This window comes from Myotis nattereri, assembly GCF_964212035.1.
Source record: "Myotis nattereri genome assembly, chromosome: 1".
Taxonomy (NCBI): Eukaryota; Metazoa; Chordata; class Mammalia; order Chiroptera; family Vespertilionidae; genus Myotis; species Myotis nattereri.
In genome coordinates, this window is record NC_138075.1 from 69,731,023 (window position 1) to 69,745,555 (window position 14,533).

General features: G+C 39.5%; 1 protein-coding gene across 1 annotated transcript in view; it reads right to left on the reverse strand.

The window, feature by feature from the left end:
- The window catches only part of FAM98B (family with sequence similarity 98 member B), a 36,787-nt gene extending 24,433 nt beyond the window's left edge, over positions 1–12,354 (reverse strand). The window contains exons 1-3 of the mRNA XM_081113758.1: positions 12,248–12,354; positions 2,494–2,639; positions 1,202–1,336 (exon numbers count right to left, since the gene is read on the reverse strand). Coding sequence (XP_080969884.1) covers positions 1,202–1,336; positions 2,494–2,639; positions 12,248–12,318 — 352 coding nt within the window. The 5' untranslated portion in view covers positions 12,319–12,354. The remainder of the gene's footprint in view (positions 1–1,201; positions 1,337–2,493; positions 2,640–12,247) is intronic.
- Positions 12,355–14,533: the final 2,179 nt, after the last annotated feature.

Below are 14,533 nucleotides of genomic sequence, written 5' to 3' on the forward strand. Positions count from 1 at the left end.
TTTTTATAAATGGTACAACCTAAAACAATAGAAAGCTTCAATAACAGATGTTAGAAAAATTCTTTCAAATGGTCATTGTTTGCAGAACTTCCAAAAGAGCATAAAATTAAAAAAAGTTTTGAAGGGACCCAGTGCAAATAAATGGATTTTTATTAATGGTAGTTGTTTGGATATAAGGTAATTTTACTCCAAATTAACCCCTGATGAAAATAGGCCACACCTGCCCAGGCCAGGTAGCACAATTGATTAGAGCAGTGGTTCTCAACCTTCTGGCCCTTTAAATACAGTTCCTCATGTTGTGACCCAACCATAAAATTATTTTCGTTGCTACTTCATAACTGTAATGTTGCTACTGTTATGAATCGTAATGTAAATATCTGCTATGCAGGATGGTCTTAGGCGACCCCTGTGAAAGGGTCGTTCGACCGCCAAAGGGGTCGCGACCCATAGGTTGAGAACCGCTGGATTAGAGCATCTTGCTGATATTCCAAGGCTGTGGGTTCAATCCCCAGTCAAGGCACATACAAGAATTAACCAAAGAATGTGTAAATAAGTAGAACAACAACTCTCTCTCTCTCTCTCTCTCTCTCTCTCTCTCTCTTCTCCCTCTTATTCTCTTTCTCTAAATCAATAAATACAAATTTTAAAGAATGAAAAATAGGCCACACTCACTAGAACTCTTGTGGTTCAAGGGTGCAATTTTTTTTTTAATTGATATATCCCTAATGCCTAGAGTAGTTTCTAGTACAATAGTAAATGATCAATACATATTTCTGAATCTACCACTATCACTAAAGCAAGATCTAATAATCTGCTTAGTAGCCTAGTTTCAAAGAATTTTATGATTACATAGAACTTTAGAGATGACCAACTTTAGCCACCTAGTCACAAATGCTAGGAGATTCATTAAGTGAAGGAAAAAATTATTAAAATACTACATGAATCACAAACAGGTCAAATAAATCATAAGTGTTAGAAATCTTACACTAGTAGAATTCATTAGAATTTATACTACCTTTATATAAATATCCGAGTCATCTTCATATTTTAGGTCAAATATTAAAACCTTTTAATATTAGATATATAAGATTAGATATATAAGATATCTAATGCTTCATTAATAAAATTTCATAAATTGTGACTTAAAAATTTAAAACAAGGATCAAATACATGCATTTAAATGTTCAAAGAAAGAACTTACATAGAAGTTTCAAGCAGTCATCCTTCTTTTTTAAACGCTCTTTAATATCTCCTGATATGAGAACAGAATATGGACATGCCATTTCTTTTAAAAAACCACTTATCTCAAGCTGGAAGCTTTCTAGATCATCTCTCCCTTTAAAAAAGAAAAATAACAAAACATTTACTGAATATTTACCATATAATCTGATACTATAAAATCTACAAGTTGATTTCAATTTCACATTCAATTATAAGTTTTCCTTTTGACATTAAATCCTTACATGCGTAACCCCAAAGCTTAGGTAAAGGTAACCAAATAATTTCTACATTTAGAAAGTCACACTTAAATTCAGAAACATAAGTATCAATTTAAGAATACAAATATGTAATTGTGAGATTATAAATATTTTTATATTTAAATTTGATTAGCATTTTCCAATGTATGTTCCAACAAGCAGATAGAATGGAAATATTTTTGTATGAGTAATAAAAACATTAAAAACATTATTATGGCTATAATTATTAATTGGCTTCAGAGCAAATGATATTTCTATGGATTCAGATCATAAATGCAGTCATCTAATTAAGCCTCACTGCTTATCTTTCTTTCATAACGTAATTATATGGGAGCCTGTGTCATGTATTTTGAATTTAGCTTATCTTACTTAGTTTCGAGGGAATTCTATTATATTTGGCAAGAAAAAAAAAAGCAATTTAAAAAGACAGCTTCAAAAGCGAAGTCTACTTTGTCCCCTAGCAAAATGCCCAATAATTTATTTTTTCATTTTATTACACCATCTGAAATTCTACCAAAGACCCACAATGACTCCAGTTACCAAGAGAGCAATGCATTAAACTTTATGAACAAGTACAGAAATATTTTATAAGATCATTCCTATGTGAATCCATGTCCTGAATTATAGGCTTTGTAATACAACTTAAATTTGGGATTACATGTACTTAAAAAACAAAAACAAAACCCCACCTTAATTCAAAATAAGCAGCATTCAAATATGAAACTTGTTAAATAACCAAATTCAGAGTCTACTTTTTCTTAAAAATACTAAGGTTACGACAGCAGATAAACAGAAATTGTTTATAATCTTATACAAATTTTAAGAATGAATTTTGGATTAGTATAACATTTAATCCAAAGATATTTAATACAATATATTGAAGTTCTTAATATCAATGATTTTTCTTTGTATAGATTCTTCTTTTTCTAGTACATTTTAGATAAAACTGTAAATCATAGGCTATCATTTCATTTTACTATTAAACAAAAAAGTAAATAAAACACAATGGCAATACCAGCTGAAGTGATACTTTCTTCCAAGTTGCATAATGATTTTATTTGAGAGCCTAACCAAACACAGAGCTCTGAAAATTCAGGTGAAGATAGTCCACCCTCAGCTGCCTTGGTAAGGGCTTGCTCTTCTAACAGTGGTCCCTTATACCTAGAAAGAAAGACATAAAAGGTTAAAAATTAACAAAAACCTCAATATTTTTTATCAAAGCCTATTGCCTATTTTTGTAAATAAAGTTTTATCAGAGTATATCTGATAAACGTATCCATTTACAGACTGTCTCTGGCTGCTTTCACACTGCAATGGCAGAGTCAAGTCATTGTGACAGAGATAGCATGGCCAGCAAAGCCTAAATTTCTACTATCCGCTCTGTTATAGAAATGGTTTACTGATTTGTGCTCTATATAATTAACATTTGGCTTTCTCCCTATATTTTAACATCTTTTAGTAAAATTATCAACCAATTTTAAGAGAAACATTACATATAATAAAGTCAAATAGAGCTAAGTCTAATAATTATACTGGTTAAAAGAATAAGAAAAAAGGAAGTAGTGACAAAACAGATGCAAATTTTAAATTTAAAAAGTTAAAGTTGAAAAAGACCTGAGATCATTTTAACCCAAACCATTTATTTTATAATTTTACTAGACGTCCAGTGCACAGATTCATGCACTGGTGGGGGGCGTGGCCTGTGGGGATCAGCTGAGTGGTGAGCATATGACCCCTGGTGGTCAGTGCACATCATAGCAACTGGTCAACAGGTTGTTCTGGTCGTTCTGCTATTCGGTCACTGAGCTTTTGTAGACTAGAGGCCCAGTGCACAAAATTCGTGCATGGGGGGTGTTTCCCTCAGCCCAGCCTGCACCCTCTCCAATTCGGGACCCCTTGAGGGACATCCCTTTCACAATCCTGGACCACTGGCTCCTAATCGCTCACCTGCCTACCTGCCTGGTCGTCCCTAACTGCCCGTCCCTCCCAGCCTGATCGCCCCTAACTGCCCCTCCTGCCGGCCTGGTCGCCCCTAACAGTCCTCTGCTGCCAGACAGGTTGCCCCCAACTGCCTCCTCCCTGCTGGCCTGGTTGCTCCTAACTGCCCCCTCGCCAGCCTGGTCACCCCTTACTGCCCCCTCTGCCAACCTGGTCACCCCCAACTTCACCCCCCTGCTGGCCTGGTCACCCCTCATGGTCCCCCCTCCCCCGCTGGCCTGGTCACCCCACACAGGCTGCTGTTCAGTCATTTGGTCGCCCCTTACTAATCCCCCTGCCGGCCTGGTCGCCCCAAGCAGCCTGCTTATTCAGTCGTTTGGTGGTCCCTCACTAACCCCCCTGCCAGCCTGGTTGTAGGCAGCCATCTTGTGATGGCATGAGGGTTAATTTGCATATTACCTTTATTATATAGGATACTTTCAAACACTGCTACAAAGTTTACTTGAATAGTACCTTAAATTTTTTAACCATCTTATAAATTATCTTAATTGAATTAGATATCAGTTTTCTACTTTATTCCTCTTTCTGCAACTGAGCTTTTATTTCACATTATAAACTTATAGATTTTAACATATTTCATGAGTTTTAATCCACTGTAGTTATTTTTCTCTTCAAACAGTCCTACCTTTGGTTAGTGAGAGGCCATTCTTTTTTGATTTATCCCCAGTATTCTTCAAATACTTTCCTTGATTTCTTTGACAAGATGTTCTTGTCCTGTACTTGTAATTGGCCATTTCTCCAAGAAGCCCTGATTATTTTTAATGGTATTTAGAGTATACAACCTGGTACTAAAGGTTAGTCACTGTATCTGAAGCTTTTTCAAAGAACTTACATCAGAATTTCACGTTGCTATTTCCAATTCAAACTTAGAATTGTGGGTTTTTTACTTAATTTGTTTTGTATTTTTATCTATTTTCTCTAAAATTGTGGTTTTTGCTATTTTTATCTATTTTCAATAAAAAAATATGGTTTCTAATAACATTTACAATATCCTAGTAAAAAATATAAGCTACATATAGTTTCAGAGTAGGAAAATCAGCATTTTTACTAACAACAAAATCAAAGAAAACAATTTATGTTTTTACGTTTTAGAATATATTCCAGTAAGAATATATTTTTAAAAATTCCTTTCTGTGATTAAACCACCTACTCAACATATCAACACACCTTTGTTTCATTTTGCTTTAAAATTTAGAAATTTGTCTCTTGTTTTGTTCTGATTTCATTTTTAATTTTGCTTTATAATTATGTAAGACATTTATATGGTTTCAAAGTCTAATTTACAAAACAAGGTACATTCAGACAAATCTACTTAACAATCTCAATTGTGTTCCCTCTACTTTGGTTCCCTCCCTCCCCCACAGGTAACCACATTTATTAGTTTTGGGATGTCATTCCACAATGTTTTTAAAAACAAACATAAATATACTTTTCCCTTTTTTAGATAAAAGGTAGCCTACTACATACTGTCCTATTCCGTGCTTTAAGCACATATATATTCACATATACATATTTACATATACTAGAGATCAACAGAAATACTACTCAATCATTTTTGTTGTCATATAGTACCTCTCTGTCTGGATGCACCCTAGTTTATTCACTATGCCCTTACTGACGGATATTTGGGTTAGTACATCGTTTTCCTATTATAAAAACTGGCAGATTTTTGTCAGTATATATCTGGGATAGATTCCTAGAGTTGGGACTGTTAGGTTAAAGAGTAAATGGATATGTAATTCTGCTGGATACTATTATATTTTCCTCTACAGGGGTTGTGTACGTACCCATTCCTCATAATTCACCACAATTGTCAAACATTTGGATTTTTGACTATCTGGTATCTCAGTATAGTTTTAATTTACATTTCTCTTATGAGCAAGGCTGTACATCTTTTCACATGTTTATAGGCCATTTGCATTTCCTTTTCTCTGAATTCTCTGGTCATATCTCATGATATTTTCAAATCCCCATTTTACAGGTAAGAAATTAAGGGTTAATGAAGTTAGGATACCTACTTTATAAGTACTAGGCCAGGCACAGAGCTAGTCACATATATATATATATTCATATTTATAAATATATATACGCATATTTATAAATATGTTTATTTATAATTCATTTAATGTTTACAGCAATAATTTGAAGTTAGTATTATCCTAATTCTGGGTCAGAAAATAACTAGATGATGACAAAATAATTTAAACCCAAATGTGACCCCAAATGTTCCATGTGAACTATAAACTTCTGCCTACACTATTAAGGAAACTAAGCCAATAACCTGGCTGTTATGCAGTCAGGTAAAGCAGAGCTGGGACTAGACTACTGTCTTTGCTCCTCTAGCCAAAACTGGCTCCTCTATGCAGTGACCTTTCTTCCATGACTTACGGTGCCTCTCACTGAGATTTAATCGTAAACATCTTCCCCCCCCCTACTTGCTTGCATTTCTGCAATAATCATAAACTCTTGAATAAATGTATCTAATTCATATAGTTGGTGATATTTTCACTCATATGCCAACCACAATTCAACAAAATTCATTAAATCACCAGAAATAAAGAATTTAGAGCAGTGGTTCTCAACCTTCCGGCCCTTTAAATACAGTTCCTCATGTTGTGACCCAACCATAAAATTATTTTCGTTGCTACTTCATAACTGTAATGTTGCTACTGTTATGAATTGTTATGTAAATATCTGATATGCAGGATGGTCTTAGGCGACCCCTGTGGAAGGGTCGTTCCACCGCCAAAGGGGTCACGACCCACAGGTTGAGAATCGCTGATTTAGAGGGAGAAAACCCCATAATCCTTAATGCCTCTGGTTTCATCAGATCGATATAAAGGAAAAAAAATGCATTTAACAAACCTAACATCTAATAACAATCACAATACAACTAAAATTTATAAACTGCTCTTATGGTAGGCCAGTGTTATGTGCATTATGTATATTGCCTCATTTAATTGCCATAATGTCCTAAAAGGTATTATTATTATGCTCTTAGTTTGTTCTATATATTCATATTTAATTATGCAAGTGCTACTCTTATTCCAACCATTGGAGATACCTCCCCTAGGCCCAGCCTCCCCCAGGAGTCCTCCACACAGTGGAACCATAGCTGCTGGCCTGACTTCAAACTGTGTGATCCAATCTTCAGCCTGTTAGGGCCATCGGCAAACCTCCACAAAGACACAGCCAGATCCTAATTTACTTTGTTTTCTATTTTTATTAGCCAGTATACCAGTATAAAATATGAGATCCTTTCCCCTGTCATCTGCCCAACCAATTGGCTTGCCTCTGATCCAGTTCTCCACTTCTCCCTGCTTCCCAAATTCTTCCACTATGTTCCCTCCATAAACAGCAACTCTCCTAAACTGTCAATCTCTTCTCAGAAAGATTACCCCTAGCACCTCTAGCTTTGGCTAGTTTCCTCTCTCAATCAGAGGGCAGGGTTTGTCCTCCTTACTTCCCAATATAGCACCCGTATCATTGCTCCCTCATTTTCTTAAAAATATCTGCTGCTCTCTCACCCTCTTTCTCTTGTGATTTTCATCTACCAATCTCTTGGGTACTCCCCAACATTCCCTGTGCTCTCTTTTCCTTTCCATTCCTTTTTTCTTTTTTTGTCATTATATTAAGTTTCTTCAGAGTCCACACATATACTCTACCCAGTACCTTGAGCTCTCAATTCTCTAACTTTCTCTTTTCCATCCTTTGCCACTACATCCTAGCCCAGGGGTGGGCAAACTTTTTGACTCGAGGGCCACAATAGGCTCTTAAACTGGACCGGAGGGCCGGAACAAAAGCATGGATGGAGTGTTTGTGTGAACTAATATAAATTCAAAGTAAACATCATTACATAAAAGGGTACGGTCTTTTTTTTTTTAGTTTTATTCATTTCAAACGGGCCGGATACGGCCCGCGGGCCGTAGTTTGCCCACGGCTGTCCTAGACCAATTGTGGCGAACCTTTTGAGCTCGGCGTGTCAGCATTTTGAAAAACCCTAACTTAACCCTGGTGCCGTGTCACATATAGAAATATTTTGATATTTGCAACCAAAGTAAAACAAAGATTTATATTTTTGATATTTATTTTATATATTTAAAAGCCATTTAACAAAGAAAAATCAACCAAAAAACTGAGTTCGCGTGTCACCTCTGACACGCGTGTCATAGGTTCGCCATCACTGTCCTAGAACTTGCTATCACCTGGAACTACTCCATCTTGGAAATCATTAATTCAAATATGTCACTTCCTGACCACAACCTACTATCTATCCTTTCAGCTTGCTCTTTTGACCAGTCACCTACAACTACTCTTTAATATCATCTCTACCTCCATTCCATTGGTTCCTCCACATTCTCTGCATTGACTAGCTCTCTGCTGTCTTCACTTTCTTCCCTATTCAATTTAGATTCCAATATATATTTCATTTTGGTGCTAAATGCCTATTGCAGAAATGAATCCTTGATACCATCATCTCCTTCAGCTCTAATATCCAATCAATCATTAAGCCCTATAAATGCACTTCTTTCCATATCCACTGCCACTAAGCAACCATCACTTCTTGCTAACTAAATTCTCCAATCCACTCTCCACCTTGCTGACAGAGGTAACTTTTCAAACTAGACATCGAATCACTCCCTTTTTTATTGAAAATCCTCCAATCATAAAGATGGTGGCATAGGTAAGCACAGTACTCGCCTCCTTCCACAACCACAGCAAAATTACAACTAAGCTACATAACAACCATCATTCAGAACCGCCTGCAATCTGGCTGAACGGAAGTTCTACAACTAGAGAATTAAAGAAGAAGACACACTGAGACTCTGTGTGTGTGTGTGTGGGCGGGGGGAGGGGGGGGGGATTGGGGGGGGAGCGGGCAGGGAGAGGGGGAACAGACAGAAGGGGGAAGGTCTCCTGCACAGGAGCCCTCCTGGAAGGAGAAGAGAGGCAGCAAGAAATTGAAAACCTATTTGAAAAAATAATGACAGAAAATTTCCCTTACCTGGTGAAAGAAATAGACATACAAGTTCAAAAGCGCAGAGTCCCAATTAAGATGAACCCAAAGAGGCCTACACCCCCAAGATACATCATAATTAAAATGCCAAAGGTTAAAGGTAAAGAGAGAATCTTAAAAGCAAAGAGAAAAGCAGTTATTACCTACAAGGGAGTGCCCATGTGACTGAGCTGATTTCTCAACAGAAACTCTGCAGGCCAGAAGGGATTAGCAGGAAATATTCAAAGTGATGAATAGCAAGGACCTACAACCAAGATTATTACTCTACCCAGCAACATTATCATTTAATATTGAAGGTCAGATAAAGAGCTTCACAGACAAGAAAAAGCTAAAGGAGTTCGCATCACCAAACCAGTATTACATGAAATGGTGAAGGGTATTCTTTAAGAAGAGGAAGAAGGAAGGAGGAGAAAGGAAAAGAAGGGAGTAAGAGGGAGGAGAAGGGAGGAGAAAAGGGGAGGAGGAGGGAGAGGATAAAAAATATGAACAGTAAAATGGCAATAAATATAAAAAAATAAATGAACAAGGAATCTAGTGAACAAAATAAACTGGTGAATAAAATAGAACCAGAGGCATAGAAATATGGAATAGACTGAGGAATCTCAGAGTAAATGAGGGAGGGGGCGTGAGAAGAGTTTAACCAAAGAACTTACATGCATACATGCATTACCCATGGACACAGACAATAGGGTGATGAAGGCCTAGGGTGGAGTGGAATCCGGGAAAAGGGGGGCAGTTGGGGGGGGGGCACATCTGTAATACAGTACCTTCAACAACAAAGATTAAAAAGTAAATAAATAAAGCCCTCAATCATGTCCCATTGCCGTTATGACAGATAAGAAAACCACAACATAGCCTAAAAGGTGCCGCATGCCCTAGTCATCACCACTCTGGCCTTTGCTCTCTGCCCTCCGGCCTCTTAGCCTCCTTCCAGCTCTTCTAATACAGCATGCTTCTTTCCTCTTGTTCTCACTGTAAGGACACCTTTGTCCTCCCTTCCAATCCAATGTCTCCAGTTAACTCCTATTCACCCTTTCTTTTTCAACTCAAATACCAATTCCTCAGAAATCTGTAACTAACCTCCCTAAGATTACATAGGTCCTCCTGTCATGTTATGTCATCCTGCTCTTTTCCTTTAAAACACCTGTTATCAGAGTTAATAAATATCTGTGTGGTCATGTCTGTTTCTCCACTAGGCTGTAGCTCCACAGGACAGGGACCTATTTTGCTTACCATGGACCTCTCAGAACAGTACAGAGTTGTGCTCAATAACTATTTGAAATAAACTTCTCTCCATAATGGTGGTTTGCAACCTAGGCTGTGAAGCTTGTTTTTAAAAATGCATGCTTGTACTGCATCCCCAAAAAAGATCATGATTCACTCAGCTTATAGCATATACGAAACCAGGACATTTTTTCACAAGCTCCATACATGATTTTGATGCACAATCAGGGCTGAGATCCACTGTTCTACAAAATCAGAGACTCTCAGAACTGAAAGAGACTTCTGAAATCTCAGCTCCTTTCACAGATGAGAAAACTAAGTTATTTTTACCCTACCATTTATAACAGACCATATCACTAAATTGTTCTTTCACATAGATGTCCACTTTTTAATTCCTCCCTTTAGTACTAAAGTATCTTCATGATATCTCACGTTTCAATCATAATAGAAAATTACTTACAATCTATATAGACAGTATTTTAAAACACTGTTCAATTATAACACCTATTGTAAGTATACAACTACTAGAGGCCCCAGTGCATGAAATTCGTGCACGGGAGGGGGGGGGGTGGTCCCTCAGCCCAGCCTGCGCCCTCTGACAGTCCGGGAGCCCTCAGGGGATGTCCAACTGCCGTGGAGGGGATGTCCAGCTGCACTCGCCAGCCTTGAGCCCGGCTTCTGGCTGAGCAGCACTCCCCCGTAGGAGCGCAATGACCACCAGGGGGCAGCTCCTGTGTTGAGCATCTGCCCCCTGGTGGTCAGTGCACGTCATAGTGACCAATCATTCCAACGTTCGGTCGATTTGCATATTAGCCTTTTATTACATAGGAGGATAGTACTTTTTTTCTACACTTTATTATAAGAAACTTCAAACTCTTGTCCTCAGTTATTTCAGGAAAAATCAACTCTAAAGTGTGTAATTTTTACTTTCCATACTGAATACTCTGAAACTAATTTTCCTTAATAAAAGTCAAAGTTATAGCAAACTTCATCTTTCAAGCACCTAAAATATAAACAAAAACAAGGAATAAAGAACACAAAAAAGGGACAGACTTTACCTTTTTCAAAAACTACAGAATCCCACTATTCTTACCCAGAATACTTAGGAGCTCAAACGTTTGAGGCCTAAGCACTTCAATTAAGTATTTTAACTTCTTGTTTTGGTTACTTCCTTAACCAAGCTAAGTGAAAATTTCCAAAAGGGATTTCACAGTAGAAAAAAAAAAAAAAAAAGCCCCCTAAATAATCAGTGGCTCTATTCTTTCATTTGGCAAACATCTATTCAGGATCTACTAAGTGCAGGGCTCTGTAACATTGGGTCACTTGCAAAGCAGGTGCTAGTCAGGGTCCAAAAGCAACAACTGATAGAGGATCAAGTGCAGCTTCAGGAAAAGATAAAGGGGGTGGTGGTTTCAAGCTTCACAACAGCAGGCAAAGGCACAGTCTAATCATTCAAGAAACTCCAGCGTGTGGGAAGGCAAGCAACTGTGCAGATGGCTCCATGCTCTTTAACGTGTGTGTGTTTGTTTTTTGGACTCGCAACTACCGGGTCCTATGCTGACCTCTGTGCACGCTCTCCTTTGAACTTTTCTTCATTCACTCGCCCATTCATTCACCCACGATTTATTGTGCCAGACACCACTGTGGGATGGTATTGGCATCAGGACCAGAAAGGCGCCTGTTTTCCTGGAGCTGCCTGGGATGAGGGCGGGGACGTTCCACACACAACGTGCAGGTCAAGATACATTGTGAAAAGAATAGCGGCTACGAAGAAAAACAGGCTAAGTCTGAGGGAGAGACTATGTTGTATAGATACTGCTCCCCGCGCCGGGAGCATCGGTACCACCCCGGGAGTCCCCACAGCACTGACCAGGATCACTCTGAACAGTAAATACCACACTCCACGGAGCCCCACGACTACGTAAACGAGCAGTCGCCTGAGACTGGCTTTTCCTCCGCCCGGCACATAGAGATGCATTCAGAACACATTAGCAAGAAGTAAATGCGCTGTGCACGAACGGCGGCTGAATGAATGAACGGACTGAACGAAAACATTTTCTACAGTCAAGGCAGCTGGAGAGATGCGCTCCCGAGGCCTAAGTAAGCCACAGGTGAGGCCTAATTCAGCCCCGGGTCGCCCAGCGCAGGAGACACCACACCTCCCCGCGGGCGCCGCAACAACCTGGACGAAAATACGCCCCGCGGGCTAGGGACGCGCGTGCCGGGAGGACGGGTGCCGGCCGGGCCACTCCGCGTCACTGCCGCGAATGCCGGCAGAGGAGTTCCAGGCAAAGAGTTTGGGAGAGGGGCCGCGCGCCCCAGCTCCGCGGCCATTCTCCACCCCCAGGCCCCAAACGGATCTCTTTCCCGCCTCCCGCTTAACTCCGTCGGCGCCGGAGGGGGCGAGGCAGGAAAGAAGGCCTGCGCCGAGCTGCCGGAGCCCGGGAGAGGCCCGCAGGTGGGGACTGCTGCAGCCAGGCCGAGGGAGAGCTTACGTTTTCGGGGGAAAGACGTTCATAGGAATACTCACCCCAACGCCTCTAGTGTGTCCAGAACGTCTCCTTCCATCGTGGGTTCGGGACCCGGCTCCGGCCCTCTCATGGTCCTCCGGGCTAAAGCTGTTCACCGCTCTAAGGAGCCCGCCGGAAACCGGCGTTGCCGCGCCAAGGTTCCGGTCGGGATCTTGACTAGGATTGCCTGCAGCGCCTCTGACTGGGAGCCCAAAGGTTCCCGGCCTGGAGGCAGTCTGTACTCAGACGGCTTTATTTAAAATAATAATAGAAATAGTAATAAAAAGCGTTAGTTCTTATCTGTGTGGAAGTCAATCTTAGCAAGCATCGGGATTCCACCTGAGTTTTTCTCAATCCATCAGACTCCCAGCCCTCTCTTTTTATAACAAAAAATCCCGAAATAGAATAATAATTATCTTGAGCTAAAATAAGTACGTAATATCATGTATCTACACATATAATTTTTACATCAATGTACACGGCAGTTCTCCAAGTTTAAGAAATAAGGGGCAGCTAATTTATACTTATATTGTTTTATTACAAAATGTGCAAGATCGATGAAGCTACCAGATGTTTGTATCTGCAGAATCTTATACACAAATAGGTATCCTATTGCTGATGAAGTATAGGTGAATTGTATAAGAGACATTAATAAAAGTTGCATGTCGCCATCTTAGAGTACTCACCAAAAGAATAATCAAATGTAAAACTTATAACTAACAACTAAGAGAAGGGGGAAACAGAATTATGGGGGCGGGGGGGGGGGACATAAGACTAAATCTAAAAACGGGAAAAAAAGAAAATAAGTTTAAAACATAAGATAGTGGGTAGAAATATTAACATCATAAAAAAATAGCTGCTAATGCAGGAAGCATCAGAGAGACATAAAGAGGGACATTTCATAATAACAATAAAAGTATCGAAACCACAGGAGGCTATAACAATCTTAAATGTTCATTTGCTTAAATAGCCAGGCTCAAAATATAACCAAATGAACTTAAACGAGAAATATGCAAACCCAAAGGGGAAGATTTTAAACACATCTCTAATTGCTTAATGTAACAAATAGTTTTTAAAAATCAGTGGACATACATGAGACTTGGAAAACATCATTTACATATTTGACCTAATTGATATATGTAGATCACTCCTCCCCAAACTTCAGAATATGCATTTTTCAAGTGCACATGTGTCATTTATAAAACTAGACTTCAGACTGTACCTGAAAGTAAGTCTCATCACATTTAAAGACTGAAAGCGTACTAGTAAAAGGCACTTTTTTCTGACTACAGTAGAATTAAACTAGGAACTGAAGCCATGACAATGAGGCCTTCAGTCTGTAGGCACAGGAAGGCAGCAGCAACTGACTCCATAAACCACTTAATAACACAAGCTATTGGTAGGGCCACGCTGGCCAGAACACAGTGCACATGTGTAGCTCTAGATCAGTGGTTCTCAACCTTCTGGCCCTTTAAATACAGTTCCTCATGTTGTGACCCAACCATAAAATTATTTTTGTTGCTACTTCGTAACTGTAATGTTGCTACTGTTATGAATTGTAATGTAAATATCTGCTATGAAGGATGGTCTTAGGCGACCCCTGTGAAAGGGTTGGTCGTTCGACCGCCAAAGGGGTCGCGACCCACAGGTTGAGAACCGCTGCTCTAGATGGTGCATAAACTAAATCCAGTCAGTTCAGCCCTGCTGCATTCAGAGCCACTTGCACCCCTTATTATATCTGGGACTAAATACCCTCCCTTCTTCCCTGATAGGAGAGATACATGACCAATCTGTCAAGAGAGTGGACACTTCAACCTACTCAAAAGCCTTTAAAATGGTCAGCAAACCAAGCTAGAGTCCTTGATGATACAGCTAGTCCAAGCTATAATGGAGGCCCATCCTCTTCCTCCTCCACACCTATTACCTATTACCCACACTCTCGACCAGAATTTCATTATTCTGGGTTGACAGTGATGTTTGCTGAAATGAACCATTTTTGGTCAGAAAAAGGACAAGGGTAACCAGAGATACCCCAGTAAGATCTTGGATTTCAAACAAATTCCTGCCTCCACTGTGTAGCAGCAACCTGAGATGTTCATGATAAATAGCTATGTCAGTAAAGTAACTATTCTTTGCCTGCAAGGTCACTAGTATGAAGAGCCAAGCTTGTAAAAGGATAGTTGCCACAGTCAACATCCTCCCACCCTGGAAGCCAGAGTCTCTAACCCATAAGAGCCCAAAGTTTTAGAAACAGTGAGCACAAATTCTATAAGAGTGTCCTTAGGCAAGATGGTGAGGGAGCCAAT